Source organism: Vipera berus (assembly GCF_964194415.1).
Source record: "Vipera berus genome assembly, chromosome: 1".
Taxonomy (NCBI): domain Eukaryota; kingdom Metazoa; phylum Chordata; class Lepidosauria; order Squamata; family Viperidae; genus Vipera; species Vipera berus.
The window spans coordinates 283915145-283932118 of record NC_138202.1 but is presented as its reverse complement, the minus strand read 5'-3'; the positions used below and the strand labels follow the sequence as shown (position 1 = coordinate 283932118).

Below are 16974 nucleotides of genomic sequence, written 5' to 3'. Positions count from 1 at the left end.
AGTGAAACCAGATCTAAACCTTTCCCCCCCCACAAGAATCAAAGTAATACAATGTAATAATTCCCACTCCTGTATTCATGCTGCCCAATAGAACCCCTTGGCAGGTTTTTCTACCTCAATGATCCATCCCTCTGGCATAGGAATGACCTTGGTGCCCACAAGAGTTGCTCATGTTTAGACAACCAAAAATACCCTTCCCCTTCTTTTGGCAATCCAAAACGAAAAAATGGCTGCAGCCAGGTTCGTTGCAGAACTGATACTGACATAGTTAGGATAGATGAAAAAAAATGTTAGACTACCTATAGGTGCACATTAGTAATAATAATAGATTTGTGGAATGGATGAACATTTTATAAGCTGTTATTTAGTCCAGCAACTCAGAAGACTTGTTGACATTTTTCTTCTGGATTTTGGCATTTATTTTAATGCCTGTTGTTTTTTAACCTCAAAAACTAACTCAAACCATTATAAGTATTCCATTATGACACCGAGCTTTTCAACTATTTAGCATTATGCCATTAGTCAATCTTTGTATATAAGTGATTTGGGGGTGGTGGACTCTATTCTCTTGAGTGGTTTAACCTTGAATGCCCCATTAATCAACCACAATTTCAATACAGTCACATTCCAAAGCTTCAAGGAATGTATATTTCACTTTTAGCTTATCACTGCTATTTTTTATGAAATAAACAAGTTTCCCTCGTAAAGAAAGAAATAGTAGTCAAAGCTATTTTTATATGATTTACTGTAATGCCTTCCTCACTCATTTAATACAGATGGGACAAAAATGCACGGCCACAGTCTTAAGTACTCATGGCAAAACTTTGCTGAAGGCATTTGATGACACAGAGATAAAAAAATAAAATAAAATCCCACAGCACTTTTTAAATATCAAATTCTGTTGTACTCAGGATTTTTTAGGGTATAAAGGATTCATTTCCCCCTCTCCCCCAAACAGCTCATATTCTACTTCATATGTAGTTGTGGCATAGCAATTATTCTCAGATTTTCAGCCTCACGATAATCTTACTTAGAGTTTCCACTAGATCAGTAAACCTATAATATTTTCACATTACTATTTTGAGAAGAGAAGTGAACCAATGATTTTCCCCTTCTTTACAATTAATAAATGTACAAAAACAACTGAAGTGTAAATTTGGCGATTCATCATTAATATGTATTAGTACGTTAATGATGATTGGCATATAACAATCACAATATAGCAAAAAAATATAAAGAGCCAGAATTTAATTATCAAGTTAGGAATAATGGTTTGGTTCTAAAAAAAAACACCTTCCCACCGTTCTGTGCACCTTTGGCGTCTAGTCATGCCAGCCACATTACCACGGAGATGTCCTCGGACAAGCGCTGGCTCTTCGGGTTTGAAACGGAGATGAGCACTGACCCCTAGAGTTGGAAACGACTAGCACACATGTGCGGGGGAACCTTTACCTTTACCTTTTCTAAAAAAGAAAAAAAAAGGCTTAGATGGTTATATGAGTGCAACAAAAAGGCTTTGTGATTCTATTTCATGTAAGTAGGGGATGCTTCACAATATAGAAAAGAGTTGTGCATCTCTGTGTATAAGATACAAGAGTATCTATTAGAAAGGAAAAAATAAAGCAGAAAAAGTTTTAACCAAAAGCACATAAAGTGTGCTCCTTTTGAGTAATTGTTTTCTAATAATAGTTAATTGTACTCCTTCATTCAATAAAAGTATTTAAGTAAGTTATGAATGGCCATCTGTTAAATTTGCAATACCTCTGTACTGTATTGTTTTTAGGAATAGTATAGCGAATTGTTGCACTGTATTATTCAGTACTAATTAGCATTTAATGTATAATGTAAATATCCACAACTTCTCATACAGAAAAAAAGTTATTATTACGTGTGTTTTTAAAAATTTGTATGATTCAGGGGATGGCCGAGGTGACATCTGCAAAGATGATTTTGACAATGATAGTGTCCCAGATATTTTTGATGCGTGCCCTGAAAATGATGCCATTAGTGAGACAGATTTCAGAAAGTTTCAAATGGTACCCCTGGATCCTAAAGGAACAGCTCAGATTGATCCAAACTGGGTAATTCGCCATCAGGGCAAGGAACTGGTTCAGACTGCTAATTCAGATCCTGGCATAGCTGTTGGTAAGTATTATAATTCCTTCTGAGTGAACTGTATTCAGAATAATAACAGTTGACCACAACTGTTATTTATTCATAAGGGTCTCCAAGTATCCTGTGGCATTTTTAGATTTTGAGACCATGCATTGGTATTCTGTGTTTGCCATAAAAGAGATTAAATTATTTCATCCCAGATTATCTCATTTTTTCAATCAGGACTAAGATGGTAAAGAATTTAAGGCTAATATCATGTAGCTATTTACCTGAGTTTCATAATTACTATAGTAACTCCCTACAGCATATATAAGATTGTAGAATGTATTGTGCAATTCCTAGTAGCCATGCTGTGAATTGATAGAACAACAAATAGCATTTATAAAACCCTAGTGAGACCACACTGGAATACTGCAACCAATTTTGGTCACCATACTACAAAAAAGATGTTGAGACCTTAGAAAAAATTCAGAGAAGAGCAACTAAGATGATCCAAGGCCTGGAGACTAAAACATATAAAGAACAGCTGCAGGACTTGGCTCTGGCTACTCTAAACAAAAGAAGAAATAGGGTGACATGATAGTATTCCAGTATTTGAGAGGCTGCCACAAAGAAGATGGGGTCAAATTATTCTCCAAAGCACCAGAGGGAAAGACAAGAAACAATGGTTGGAAATTGATCAAAGAGAGAAGCAACCTGGAATTAAGGAGAAAGTTCCTAACAGTGAGACAATTAACCAGTGGAACAGCTTGCCTTCAGAAATCGTGGGTGCTCCATCACTGGAGGTTTTTAAGAGGAGACTGGACAGTCACTTGTCTGAGATAGTATAGGTTCTCCTGCTTGAGCAGGGGACTGGACTAGAAGACCTCCAAGGTCCCTTCCAGGTCTATTCTATTCTATTCTATTCTATTCTATTCTATTCTATTCTATTCTATTCTATTCTATTCTATTCTATTCTATTCTATTCTATTCTATTCTATTCTATTCTATTCTATTCTATTCTATTCTATTCTATTCTATTCTATTCTATTCTATTCTATTCTATTCTCCCAGCTGATTGCCATTTATGGCAGTAATAATTTAAATGTTGAAAAATCATTTGGGCCTTTATGGATTAATATCTTGCAGACAGCCAGAATTTAAGGATCAGCATCTTATCCAGTGCCACCATGAGCCACTCTGTTTCCTTCAGTACCAGCTTCAGCTTCTAGATCATTTTTGAGGAAAGTTGCACATAGCACATCAGTAGGCCAAAATATGAAGGTTGTTGCCTTCTCCAAACATCTACAGTACAGATGTTTCACCCTAAACCAAGTATGATAATTAAATCAAGGGAAAAGATAAGGAATGAGGAAAGCCAAGAACCAAAATACTAAAATGGAAGACTAATAATCTGAGGGGCTGCATTTCAGTCTCCCTTATTAGATCTTGCAGAGCAGGCATGCAATGCATATCATCAGCCAGGGATTTATATTTCACCAGCCTAAAAGATGTAGCTGCCACTGCCATAGTACCCGCTTTATTGAGCATCCTTCCCACCCCAAAATTAGATTGGCTCCTTTCTTTTGATATTCTGGAAGGCCCCTACAAACAGGCCCATTGTGTGATCAGGACTTGGTCTCCCAGAGAGCCAAAACATGGCTAGGTGATTCCATTATTGACAGAGCCATTTTTAAATTCTCCCTTCACTTTGATTGGTTTTGGGTTTTTGAAAATATTCAAAAATACTATGACTTTTTATATTTGTATTCAATGTTTTTATATTTTTTAATATATTGTGCACCACTCAGACTCACCTTCAATAGATGAATGAGTGGCTATATTAATTTGATAAATAAATGATATTGACTTGAATTCTAAAACAAATGAACATACCACACTAAATAGTTTTGACAGTAGATAGTGAAATTAAAACAATACCTCAGCATTTCTTTCCTATCCTTCTTCAGGCTATGATGAATTCAGTTCTGTTGACTTCAGTGGCACATTCTATGTCAATACAGACCGAGATGATGATTATGCTGGATTTGTCTTTGGTTACCAATCCAGTAGTCGCTTCTATGTCTTAATGTGGAAGCAAGTGACTCAGACATACTGGGAAGATAAGCCAACCAGAGCTTATGGATACTCAGGGGTGTCCCTTAAGGTGGTGAATTCTACAACTGGTACTGGTGAACATTTGAGAAATGCTCTTTGGCACACAGGAAATACGCTTGGACAGGTAAGTAGTTGAAAAGTCCCCTCACCAATATGTTATCAGCCCAAAGTTACCATGAAATTAAGGAAACCTATACTTCCCCTGCCCCCATTTAATCGCAAGACAGCCCTCCCATGTGCAAATCATGTGATTAGTGCACAAATGTTAAGAATGGGTCACAGGTTCTGGTATGTATTGAAATTTCCCTTCCCTTCTACAGCAGCTGTTGTTGACCATATTATTTTAACCTACTTTATGATCTATGATCATTCTAACCTGCCCCATGTCTATTTTAATTATAAGCGGCCTCAGGATTTAAAAACATACACTGAAAAGTCAGGGTATAGCACACATGTCAAGACTAACTTTTCATGTAGGTTTAATCAGGAAAGTGCTAAAAATACTGTCAATCTGGTTCAGGATGATAATAATTTATTGCCCAGGTTTCATTATTAAGGGCTCCAGATGTTAGATCTGGGCAGATTGGTGGCAGCTTAGGGAGGAGAGTTGTTTCTCTTTAACAAAGCATTGAGGTGAGCTCTCTTTGCTTTGAGCAGCTGTTTTGCTAAGGGCGTGTACAGGATGTACAGAAATCATTGCTATCAGTCTGAATGGTGTGGCTTCTCTGCTGAGCAGAAATGGAGGGTTACTTCTCCGTGTCACTTTCTAAGGGATGCTTAACTTAAAGTTCTGACAAATCAGTATCCTTTTTGAACATATGCATAGCCCAACCAAGGTATATTTGGTTTGCTAGACCCAAACTAGGCCCAGGTTTAGTTTTTATCTTAATTACGGTCAGTTACTCAGTACTCAGTCCCCTCGTATCACAGCCAAATGCTCTACACATAACTAAGTACTATGGAATATATCTGCTATGTTAGTCTCCTCCTACAGCTCCTCCTATCAGCTCCTTCTGTCATCCTTTTTCTGCCATAGCAACCTCTGCCTAAGTCATAGTATCAGAAGGGTAAAAAAACTCCAAGAGACATAGACTAACAGGTCTATAGAATTACAGTGTTGGAAAGGACCCTTGAGACATCAAGTGCAACTTCCAATTGAGATCAGGAATTCAAATTAAAGCATCCCTAGCTAATGGTTGTCTACCTTCCAATTGAATACATATAGTTCAGAGATCCCCATTATCTTCCTGCAGGACTGGTTCTACTACCAAGCCATCTTAGTGTAAAAGTTTTTCTTTTCTTTTCTTTCTTTAGAATATTTTATTAATTTTCCAATTTTACATTTAAGTATTTTAAAAGCAACACGGTGGCTGGGTTAATCAATAGTTCGGTAACAAAATCTTTAGTACAAATCTCAAGTTATAACATCAAATATTTCCTCTCTTTTTCCCTTAACATTTACTGTCTTGTATTTAAGCTAATACAGTTCTTATTATATCAACTCAGTAAAAACATCATTATTACATTTATCAATAATTTTTTAGCTTATATGTATCTTAATTATTTTTTACAGTGAATCTTCATAAACAATCCATATCCTGCTATTAATTTTCCCCCCAATGTTTAGTTTCCCATCAATATTCCAATTTAACCTTTGATATTTATAATTTTCAGGCTTTAGGTAATCAAGATTTCCCTTATCTCAATTCATAACAGAATCTAATATCCAAAATACACATTTGATCTATTTGAATATAATCTTGTTATCTATTTCCCACCATATTAAATCATCTACTTAATCATACAGTATCCCCTTTAATAAATCAAAACCATTATATAAATTGCCTGGGTTAATCAAGAAATCAAATATACATAATATTTTTTTTTCTTTTAGGTCTAATTTTTAAGTATTAAACAGATAAAATCTTTATTTTCAACTAATTTCCAAATATTTTAAACCTAATGACCAGAATTTCCCTCATCTCAACTTCTCCCTTTAACCCTCTAATTAATAATATGAAATCTCTAATATATCAAAACCCCAATTTTCTTCAGCCTTATTCTGGCTTTCTTTCTTTGCCAACTAGCCTTCCATATCAGTACTTTTAGATCATCAAATAGATCTCCTTCTATTATTATATATATTATTTGAAATAAAGGAGACCATTTAATTGCCTTTTTTTGGAAGGACTAGCCCATTTGTATTTATTAAGTTGTCTCTCTATTATTCCAACTCCCCATGATTGCCCTGATATGTTTATCTTCCATTCAATCTGTTCTTCTTCTTTCTCAAGTTTCTTCTGGTTTATATAGAAAGTCTTTTCCATTTTCAGTGTTGTCACTCCCTTTTCTGGATTTTCCATTAACTGTATTTGCTGATGAATTGAGTCCTCTGTCTTAATATTTGATTGTTCCACTTCTTCTGTTGTCTTCTGCATTGTTAGTTCTTTGGTTGTAGTCAAAGTTTGGGTTTGTGTATCTAAGCTGGCATCTTGATCTCTTATGTTAGGTGTTATTTTATCACAAGCTGAAAGAATGGTTTCATGTATTGCTTTCAACATGGAGAGGATCTTTTCCTGGTCTTCATCCATCTCTTTCATGTGTTTATAAATAGTCTTCATAGTAGAAGTCATTTGTCAAGCAAGATTTTATAGTCCAAGGTATTTCATCATCTCATATAGTAACCAATATTTCTCAAATAAAGAGATAGGAAGGCAATTCCCCACCTATAACTCTGAAAGTCAATAAAGGTTTACATACACAGTTCAAGTAGGCCAGTTATGCCACCCAGCTGTTGTCTTACATCTGAATTTCTCACAGGTGGTGCCAAGGTCAGAAGAGTCTTATCTAAGGTCTGGGCTTTGAGCCAAGTGTCTTTTAGGAAATAACAAGTTGTAATACCAAACTTCGCCACAAAATGACATTGATGCCTTTTAATGTTTTTTAAGTCCAAAATTTTTACAATCTTTTTTTCTAATTTTATTTCTTTTTTGTAGATAAAAGCAAAAGTCTCCAATAAAAATAGGAAAAATTTTGGTCCCCAAGTTTCAGGAACATATACATCCAATTGGATTAAAGTTGTTCTTTTAGTGTTTTAATTCCTCTGGGTAGTCAGTCGCCGCTATTCTTAGAGGGTGGGATAGAAATTCCCTTCCCTCTCTCCTCACAGGGGGAAAGGTACTTTGGGCAGCTTTTACAGGAAAAGAAAATATTTAGGGTAAAGAGAAGATCAGATCTCACCCAGTTTCATCTGCATTGCTTTCGAAGTGCTTAGTGGTAAGTTTGACTTCTGCTGTCTGCAGCCTAGTGACATATCATATTACTATGGCCGGTCTTTCCTCCACTGGTGTGGAGGGCTGCCCCAGATCGAGAGGAAGGGCTGCTATCCTCCTGCAATCAATCAGGGGTTCCCTCCTTGCTCGTCACCCCTACAGGGTGACTTTTGACCCTTTCCAGGGTCCCCCAGCGGAGCGAAACCGAATGCGGAAGACAGAGCTCGCCTTCCAGGAGCCGTGGTGGCTGCGATGGCAAACCAGAAGTCAAATGTTTTTATTTTCTAACATTCAGTTGGAATCTGTTTCCCATAATTTATATGAATCATTTTATATCCTGTACTCTGGAATAAAAGAGGAGGGGACCTGACTTTCTACATGAAACCCTTGCATGTATTTAAGGGTAGTGGTATGAGTTGTAATGTATTACTCATGAGTAGAGTGTAATGAGTGGATAAAAGACAACTTCATGTATGCATGGGCAATTCCTTATTCCTGATGTAACTCACTCCTTAAACAAAGTTTAGATACCATAAGAAGTTGGTCAGTTAGCAATAGCATGATATATGTAAGGCTTTTTTCTCCCAATGTAAGCCTATGTGTTTTATCTTTGTTACAGGTGCGTACCTTGTGGCATGATCCCAAAAATATTGGCTGGAAAGATTACACTGCCTACAGGTGGCATTTGATCCACAGACCTAAGACAGGATTAATAAAGTATGTCATTTTTTCTGATGTATGCTATTCTTTTTCTATCTGATCATAAATAGCATTTTATAATCCTTTATGAGCAAATGCCAAAGCTATCACTTCATTTAGGGCAGCCTGTTTATTTTTATAGTTGAAGCCTTTGGGGGATTCTGAATTCATGTTTTCTCACTTTTCCATCTCATCAGATATGTTCATTTTATTCTGAATGGCATATATAAACAAAGGCAAAATATTATTACATTATTTAAAAGAAATAACTTTCTTCCAGCTCTTAGAAAGTTATGGTTTGCTATGAAATAATCTGGTTCTGGCTAGAAGGTGAGAAGGAAAGAAAAACGATTAAAGTAAAAAGGGTCTGAAAGAAAAGATGGCTCTTTTTTAAAAATAATCAGGTCATCTGGAGAACATTTATTCAAAAAAAATGTTTTAATAAAATATAAATGTAAACAAGTTCTATATTATGGCACATATTTTCCCATGAGTGCAGTATTACTTATTATTGCTAATAATTCCCTTGGGAATGGTTACTGCATTTCTTCTTTTTGTTTGCCCATGTCCCCCTCTACTAGTTCAATTTTTCATGCCATTTATGCCACCTGAATTATTGTCCCATGTGTTAAGATATGTGGGAATTCCTTTGGCCTTCAGATATGTAAAGAATTCAATCTTTGCAAATTATGACATGAATGTACCTCCAGGATTATTGTGTAAATTAGTGTATCTCTATGATTTCTGGGCTTTATGTCCCACCCCACCCCCAAATTTTGCAAATCTTGTTCCCACTGAAAAGTAAAAAGTAATCTGTTAAAAATGTGTATCATCTATTGGATTACTATTTTGGTTTATCCTGTCCTGACCTACCTTTATACACAGATGGACACTATCTATGACACAGTTTTAAAACGCTTCAGTCCAGACACTGTCCTTGAATGTTGTTTAAGCATTCATATTTTTATGAATGTGTAATTTATATATTTTTTAAAATTGGTCATTTGCAGAAGCTGCACACACTGTTTAGGGTCTGATATATAATTATGTAGTGTACGTTCATTATGTCTGCCAGGTGGAAACAAAAAAGACATTTCTCATCCTTACATTCTCTTAAAATCAATTAATTAATTGGAATTAGTTGTTAATTCAGTGCCACACGTTTCTTTCCTATAAAATATAATATCTTTATATAATTTAACTGGTATTGTAATTAAGGCTAAGAAGAAATAATATGTTTAAATAAACAAATAAAATTGCTAGATAGCCATGATATGCAAAGCATATTGATTTCAAAATATTTCATTCTCAAACTATTGTCTTCTATGTTCAACACCTTTTTCTGAAAAAGTTGGATTGTCCCCAATGTTATTAAAAAGGGTTCTGACCATACTAGAAGTCTTCCAAGTTTGAAATGGCCCTGTTTTGAATGGGATGTTTTCATTCAAAAAATTTTGCACATTATTTCTAAAAAGATGAATTATCATCTCAAAGATTGCATCTCACTTAGACCATGTTTTTCCCTTACAGGGTTGTAGTCTATGAAGGAAAACAGATCATGGCAGATTCTGGACCAATCTATGATACAACTTATGCTGGTGGACGATTAGGTCTTTTTGTCTTTTCACAAGAGATGGTATACTTCTCTGACCTCAAATATGAATGCAGAGGTAAATTGAAATTTAAGATTATTACTAAGGCAGGCATGTCAAACTGCTGGCCTGCAGGCCAGATGCATCACGATGAAACCGCGCCCTCCCCATTGCCGGCAATGGGGAAAAAGTCGTGATACGTCACACAACATCATGTGACGTCACGAGTTAGACATGCCTTTTCTAAGGAGTTAATTGAGTTAAAATCAGTGGAATATAATTGTGAATAAAATACTTAAGAGTGGTGTATTCATGTAGGCATTAATTAATTAATTAATTGGTGTTATATACCATTCCAATCAACCTTCTTCAGTGGCTTACAATTCTCTAAATTAATTAATTATATATATATATATATATATATATATATATATATATATATATATATATATATATATATATATATATATATATATATATATATATATATATATATATATATATATAATGCTTGTTAACTATTTAGATTACCTTGCTAGGCCCCAAACATGGGACAAATCTTTATTTCCTGTCTCAGCCTAACCAAAGGCCAGCGACAGGCAGTAGTCACAACAGTGGCAGCTCATATTTGTGTAAATTTTTTAGATTGCTAACAAAGAATTAAAGGGAGACTGATATGCATTTCAAACTTATTTGTTTTCATCAGTCAGCCATACCCTTCTGAGATTTGAACCTGGGCCGATTGCACATTAGGCAGTTGTTTTTACCTCTAGGCCACAAGCTCTATCTCACTTTGTTAGCTGAGAAGCAAGGGAGATATGTGTTAAATGCTTGTTAACTATTTAGATTACCTTGCTAGGCCCCAAACATGGGACAAATCTTTATTTCCTGTTTCAGCCTAAAGATTTGTCCCATGTTTGGGGCCTAGCAAGGTAATCTAAATAGTTAACAAGCATTTAACACATATATCCCTTGCTTCTCAGCTAACAAAGTGAGATAGAGCTTGTGGCCTAGAGGTAAAAACAACTGCCTAATGTGCAATCGGCCCAGGTTTGAATCTCAGAAGGGTATGGCTGACTGATGAAAACAAATAAGTTTGAAATGCATATCAGTCTCCCTTTAATTCTTTGTTAGCAATCTAAAAAATTTACATATATATACACACTCAGTATATTTTATTGTATTCTGATTATTTGTTCTTCAACTCTGCTTTGGAAGTTGCTGAGGCAAAAAAAGTTTGCAAAATGTCTCATATTTCTGAACTACAGTGTTTAAAATTTGTGACCCAAATTTTGTACTTTTTAGGGTACCCTCAATGAAGTTAATAAGATTCCAATTATCTATGTAGAACTTTAGGTCCATTGAAATAAATGAGATTAATATCTGTTAATTTAGCTTTAATCCATAGATTATCTGTACTATAGTCCAAATGTGGCTATTGTACTAACCGATTGTTTGTTTCTGATGCAGATGCCTGAATTATTGCAGCTGTGTGAAAAGCACTGTACTGTAGATGCCGTTCAACCTAGACACCTCTATACATCCTAATATTTCAAATCCCTTATTTTTTCTACCTTTCCTTGACAACCCTGTTGCCAGGAGGGATCTCTCCAACCCTACACCTAAGTGCCTCCAAGGAGTTTGGATTAAATGTGATCATTGAACTCATTGCTGATGCAGAAATAGATTGATGTGTGGATTGAAAACATGGCATAAATAATTTGTTTTAGGTTTTTTTTAATGACGTTTACATATAAAATGTAAAAGTGTAATTATATTATGTATTATATAGATATAAATATGGCAGAAATAAGATTTGGAGGAGCAGACAATATAGCAAGCAGAAGGAAATGGTTAGAGATAAGATCACCACTTAAACGCTTGTTACTTGTTCAGATGAGAGGTGGACTTTGCTGTCACAAAGTCCAAAAAATATACTGTAGCAGAAGGACAACCTTTACAAACTTTGCTCAGAGAGAAACTATGGGAACTTAAGTAAAGAAGATGGTACAGTGATGTTCAAGTGATAATGATTTCCTATCATCTTTTTAGATCAGCAGTCTGCTTGGAGGTTTGCATTAAAGCAAGTCCTCTTGTATAATCAATATTTAACATTTCAGCTGGGTTCCATGGAAAAAATTACAGTTTATACCAAAGCAAATTCATAAGAATGTTGGTTATTTCAGAATTTTTAACATAGTTCTCATGAGTTAGAGTTGAGCCAGCCCAATATTTTAGGAGGAGAACAGAATTACATTAATATTCCAACTGAGTTTTAAATGACAAGTATGCCTTTGCAAGAATTGCATGCAGTGACATCACACAGGCATTGCCATCACACACCTATATTTACGTGAAGGAAAGCAAAACTGCTTGTGTGCATGAAGCTCCTGTGAAAATAGTTTGTGGCCACATCTCACAAACCACTTTCCACCTCTTCTACATGCTAGCACTTTGATTTCAAAATGCTGATAAGATAGGAATGCAACCATTATCAAGATCTAGTAACATAGTTCCAAATATGAGGATACTGATGTTATTTATTATTGCAGTGTACAGCTACATTGTCCAATAAGTTAATTCAAAACTCACCAGAAAGTCCATTAACAATGAAAGGTCTCAAAGAAGATGGCTACCAAATGCTTTTAATGCTATAATGAGAAAATATGGATGTACTTGCTCATATATAAATTTTTTAACTGCTCTGAACTGTCAAACAATCAAATAACCATTGAGACCTTGAAAATGGAACCCTAATATTTACTGTTGTCCTCAATGCTTGTAATTTTTATTGTATGTGTGCTGTATATAGATCGTTTCAAGAAAACTGTACTAAAAGTCCATTGGCCCCTTTAGTCTAACCAGATACAACCAGTTATTCAGCCATAGACTTAGTACTCTCATATTTATCATTTTTTGTTATTTTAAACTGAACAAGCTTCCTCTGGAAGATATTGGTATGGTTTGATTCATGGATGTTTAAATATAGGAAAAACATAAGCAAATCTGTCTCAATTCAGAATGCCATTATGTTATCCAAAAGACTGTTGGTAGACATGTGAATGTGTGGACCTTAGACAATCACATGTGTTGCTGGTAGATGCCACCTCAAAGAACAACTTCTACTAAGTGAGAATTCAAATGTTCAATGTCCTTGTTCATTTCTGCACACCAAACCCTATAAGATCAGGCTTAATCAACCCTAACCAACCCTGCTAGATCAGGCTGGGAATTACTCGGAGTTTCATATCCAGACAAAGCCATACAAAGGGAAGTCCTTCAAACAACAGAACAGTAAGATTCAGGTCATCCACAAGTTTGCCTGCAGCCATGATTGGTTGCAGCAGCTTTGTAGATGTGAACCTGTCATTTTCCTGTCAAAATGTGTAAAGCAGCCACTGGGGAATGGGAGGGTGTGTGTCTCTGTTGTTGCCCTAATGGCTGTTCAAGGATCATCTCTAGAATTGCTTGAAGGATGTGATAGAGTAAGCCACATTTCGTTCCTCTGCTTTGAAAACATTTTTGAATAGATTTTGATGTTATCAAGAATCTGGGGTTTCTGGTTTTATTGCACATTCTTTGTTTTGTCATATTAATAGACATTTACATTTTTTTAATGAGGTTTGTTGAGGGTGTCTTTTGCAAATCATATTTTAATGCATTGAAAGTATGGCTGTTAAGTCCCAGAGAAGAATTATTGAGGGAAACTTCATTAATGTAATAATGTTTTTGTATCTTTTAAATAAAAAAGGCATCAGTGCTGGGACTAAGATGTTAATATTTTGATTGTATCATAATTGCCTATGCCATGTAAATTATTTATGATGGTCTCCCTTTTCCTTTGTGTGTGCTGTGCTTGTATGTGAGTAAGGGAGTATGTATGTGTGTGTCTATGTGCATGAGAAGATCAATAAGACTTGCATTTTATTTTGCTGAAGACTGTAAATAACTATTTATTGTTTGCTCGGATAGAATCTCACCATTTAATGTCCCTCATTTATTCATTTTTCTTTTTTATATACATTTAACAGTAGACAATAAACTATACAAAGGCTTCATTGAAAGTGTTCTCTTTACTTTTGCATAGCTTAATCTGAAGTCATAAAAATGACAAAGATCCCAAGTGCCCATATTCTGGAATTCACATTTTGTTGAAACTGAATGTTTGATACCATTTGTATTGCTAGGAATGGAATGGAACATTGCATATTTTATGTAAGCTAGATGAGTGGCTGATGTAACAAGGTCATCTCTTGTAATTTGTACTCATTTTGATGGCATTTGGGGTAGAGATTATCATAGTGGGCTGCGTCTACTTTTTATGTTCCTTTAAACAAGGGCTAGAGTACATTGGTTTCTTTACAGATATTAGGGCAGCATTCATGAATAGTTGCATAGACCACATCTTCCTTATCACACAACCAGCAATCAACATGTAGATAAAGGAGAAGCAAAATAATAGCCAGGAACAATCTAAGAAGAAACCATATAGCCAACCAAGCCAGGTAGGCCAATCAGAAGCAGGTATCTAAACTGAAACAATTCTTATCAAAGTAGGTAAGATAAGCCAGCACACATAACAAACCAGCAAGCCCCATCTTTTAGTACCATTGTACTGCCAGTATTAACTACTTTGAAGGGTGACTTGTAAGAAGAAAACTAAGTTCAGCATTCAGCAGGAACCCAAGATTTATACCTATTTAAAGTTTTTATGTTCAGTGTATAATATTTATACCACAAGAGATGCTATTAGAGTCTATTTTACTAAATTTCATAATCTACCTTCCAGTGAATGCATGATTAGAATATTATCACAATAGTCACGAATTTGACTCTCAGATTCTTTACCTTGGTCTTGGTGATTATCCCCTTTTAGCAATAGTAATAACACTTAGACTTATACACCATTTTATAGTGCTTTACAGCCATCTCTAAGTGGTTAACAGAGTCAGCATATGACCCCCAGCAACCTGGGCCCTCATTTTACTGACCTCAGAAGGATGGGAGGCCAAATCAAAGTTGAGCTGGTCAGGATCGAACTGCTGACAGTTGGCAGAAGTAGCCTGCGGTACTGTGTTCTAACCACTGTGCCACCATGGCTCTTTTATTACTGATTTTGCACCAACATGCCAAGTACAGATGAAACCATTTCACTGTACTTATATATTGATAGAACTAGCTACAAATAACCTTTGGTTCATTAAAATAATTGGAACCAGATTAAAGATTAATATATCAACTTTTTAAATTTGATATCACAGCTGTTTTTGCCGATGGATAAGAAAAAGAATAGAATAGAATAGAATAGAATAGAATAGAATAGAATAGAATAGAATAGAATAGAATAGAATAGAATAGAATAGAATAGAATAGAATAATAGAGTTGGAAGGGACCTTGGAGATCTTCTAGTCCAGACATGTCAAACACAAGGCCCGGGGGCCAGATCCGGCCCGCAAATTCGTTTCATGCGGCCCGCGAAGCCATCCTGGAAACAGTGAGGGAACGGCCCCCACTGCCTTGGCCCTGGCCCAGAGACCCTCCTTCTGCCAGAGACCCTCAGATCTGTCCCACTCCTGCCCAGGCCCCCATAGGCACCCTTGATGCGAACGATGTAGAGATGGCCACGCCCACCCAGTAGGCCATATGCACTCTAGCCACACCCACCCAGTAGGCCACGCCCACCCAGGCCATACCCACCCGGCCCCCTGAGGGCAACCGCAATGCTGATGCGGCCCTCAATGAAATTGAGTTTGACACCCCTGTTCTAGTCCAACCACCTGCTCAGGCAGGAAATCCTATACCATTTCAGACAAATGATTGTCTGAATGGTTGACAAATTTGGGAAGCAGACCAGTTAACTGGCATCACATAGCATCTTAGCCTTGCTCTGGATTATAGGTTCATTACCATTTTTGTAGTTCTGCAGCAGAACTAACACTGATAGAAGTGGATATTTGGAGTTGAACTGTGGGGTCCTTTGTGCTTTCTGAGATGGTTTTCTTAGAGACATTTAATTACAAATTGGTAACATCACCAATGGCATCATGCTGGCCACCAAGGCCAACACAGAACTAACACTGTCATCAATCTGATCCTAACAACATGTGGGGTCCAACAAAACTCATTTAGGCTCACTATCACAATAATACTGACATGGTTCCGATAGATGAAACCCATTAAAGAACTTTAAGGCAAGAATTCTTCCTTAGAGAACATTTTATTCAGGAAACAAATTATCGGCACTACATAGTTGAACCCAAAACTAGATTCCCTTCCCCCAGATACAAAGTAGCAAGTTGCAAGTACCCCCCCCATGAAGCAGTCATAAATCACATTCTCCAATTAGCCCAGAGCGCAGGCTCTCTCCCAAGATCCTCAGCCTGCCAAAACGTTATCGGTTTGTGTCCTTGAGTTCCCATGGAGCTGCATTGTTATTATGGCTAGCTGAGTTCAAGCATTCACCCCATCCCCCCTGCAACACCTGATTTCTAAACAGAAGAAAAAGCATGTTAAAAGCAAAGGAAAAATGGCTGCAATTTCCGTCAGTTGTCAGAGCAGGAATATCCATTGTTACTGCACTGACAAATACATCACTGAATGTAAAATCCATAATATACTTTCCATTTTCCATATACCTGCCATAGATCTCCATTAGTATATGGACATTATAAAATTCCATATTACAATATATGTGGGTGCAATATATGTGGGTGCAATATATGTGTATACACACACACACACATACACACACACACACACACACAAAGATAGGGCAGATTCAAAAGGTCACTGCCCACCTAAGCATGTCTACATGCTATGAATTCATTGGTGACATCCATTTTACTCCAAACTGTCCAAATTTGCCCCTCCCAATGGGATTTTCCCATGTATTTTACCAAGGAAATGTATTAAGGGCCAACTCAAAAGTAGTATTTAGTTCACTTTTTTCCCTTTTAAATTGACAGAAAGTAACACATGGTGTGAGATCCCAATGTCTAACCTATCTGAATTAGGGGAGAAGATAACAGGCAAACAGTTATTTGGAAGGAAGGTGATTTGAGACAGAACAATGAAACTGTATGCCAAAATGTGAGGCAGCACTAGTATGTATGTAGATTCCAGAAGAGAAGGAATAGCATTAGCAATAGCACTTGGATTTATATACAGCTCCATAGTGTTTTACAGCACTCTCTGAGCA

At 36.2% G+C, this 16974-nt stretch overlaps 1 protein-coding gene across 1 annotated transcript in view; it reads left to right on the top strand.

Annotated features, from left to right (window-relative positions):
• The window catches only part of THBS2 (thrombospondin 2), a 46732-nt gene extending 32911 nt beyond the window's left edge, over positions 1–13821 (top strand). Inside the window, exons 16-20 of the mRNA XM_081334023.1 lie at positions 1918–2145; positions 4065–4336; positions 8104–8201; positions 9714–9853; positions 11246–13821. Coding sequence (XP_081190149.1) covers positions 1918–2145; positions 4065–4336; positions 8104–8201; positions 9714–9853; positions 11246–11253 — 746 coding nt within the window. The 3' untranslated portion in view covers positions 11254–13821. The remainder of the gene's footprint in view (positions 1–1917; positions 2146–4064; positions 4337–8103; positions 8202–9713; positions 9854–11245) is intronic.
• The last annotated feature ends 3153 nt before the right edge of the window (positions 13822–16974 follow it).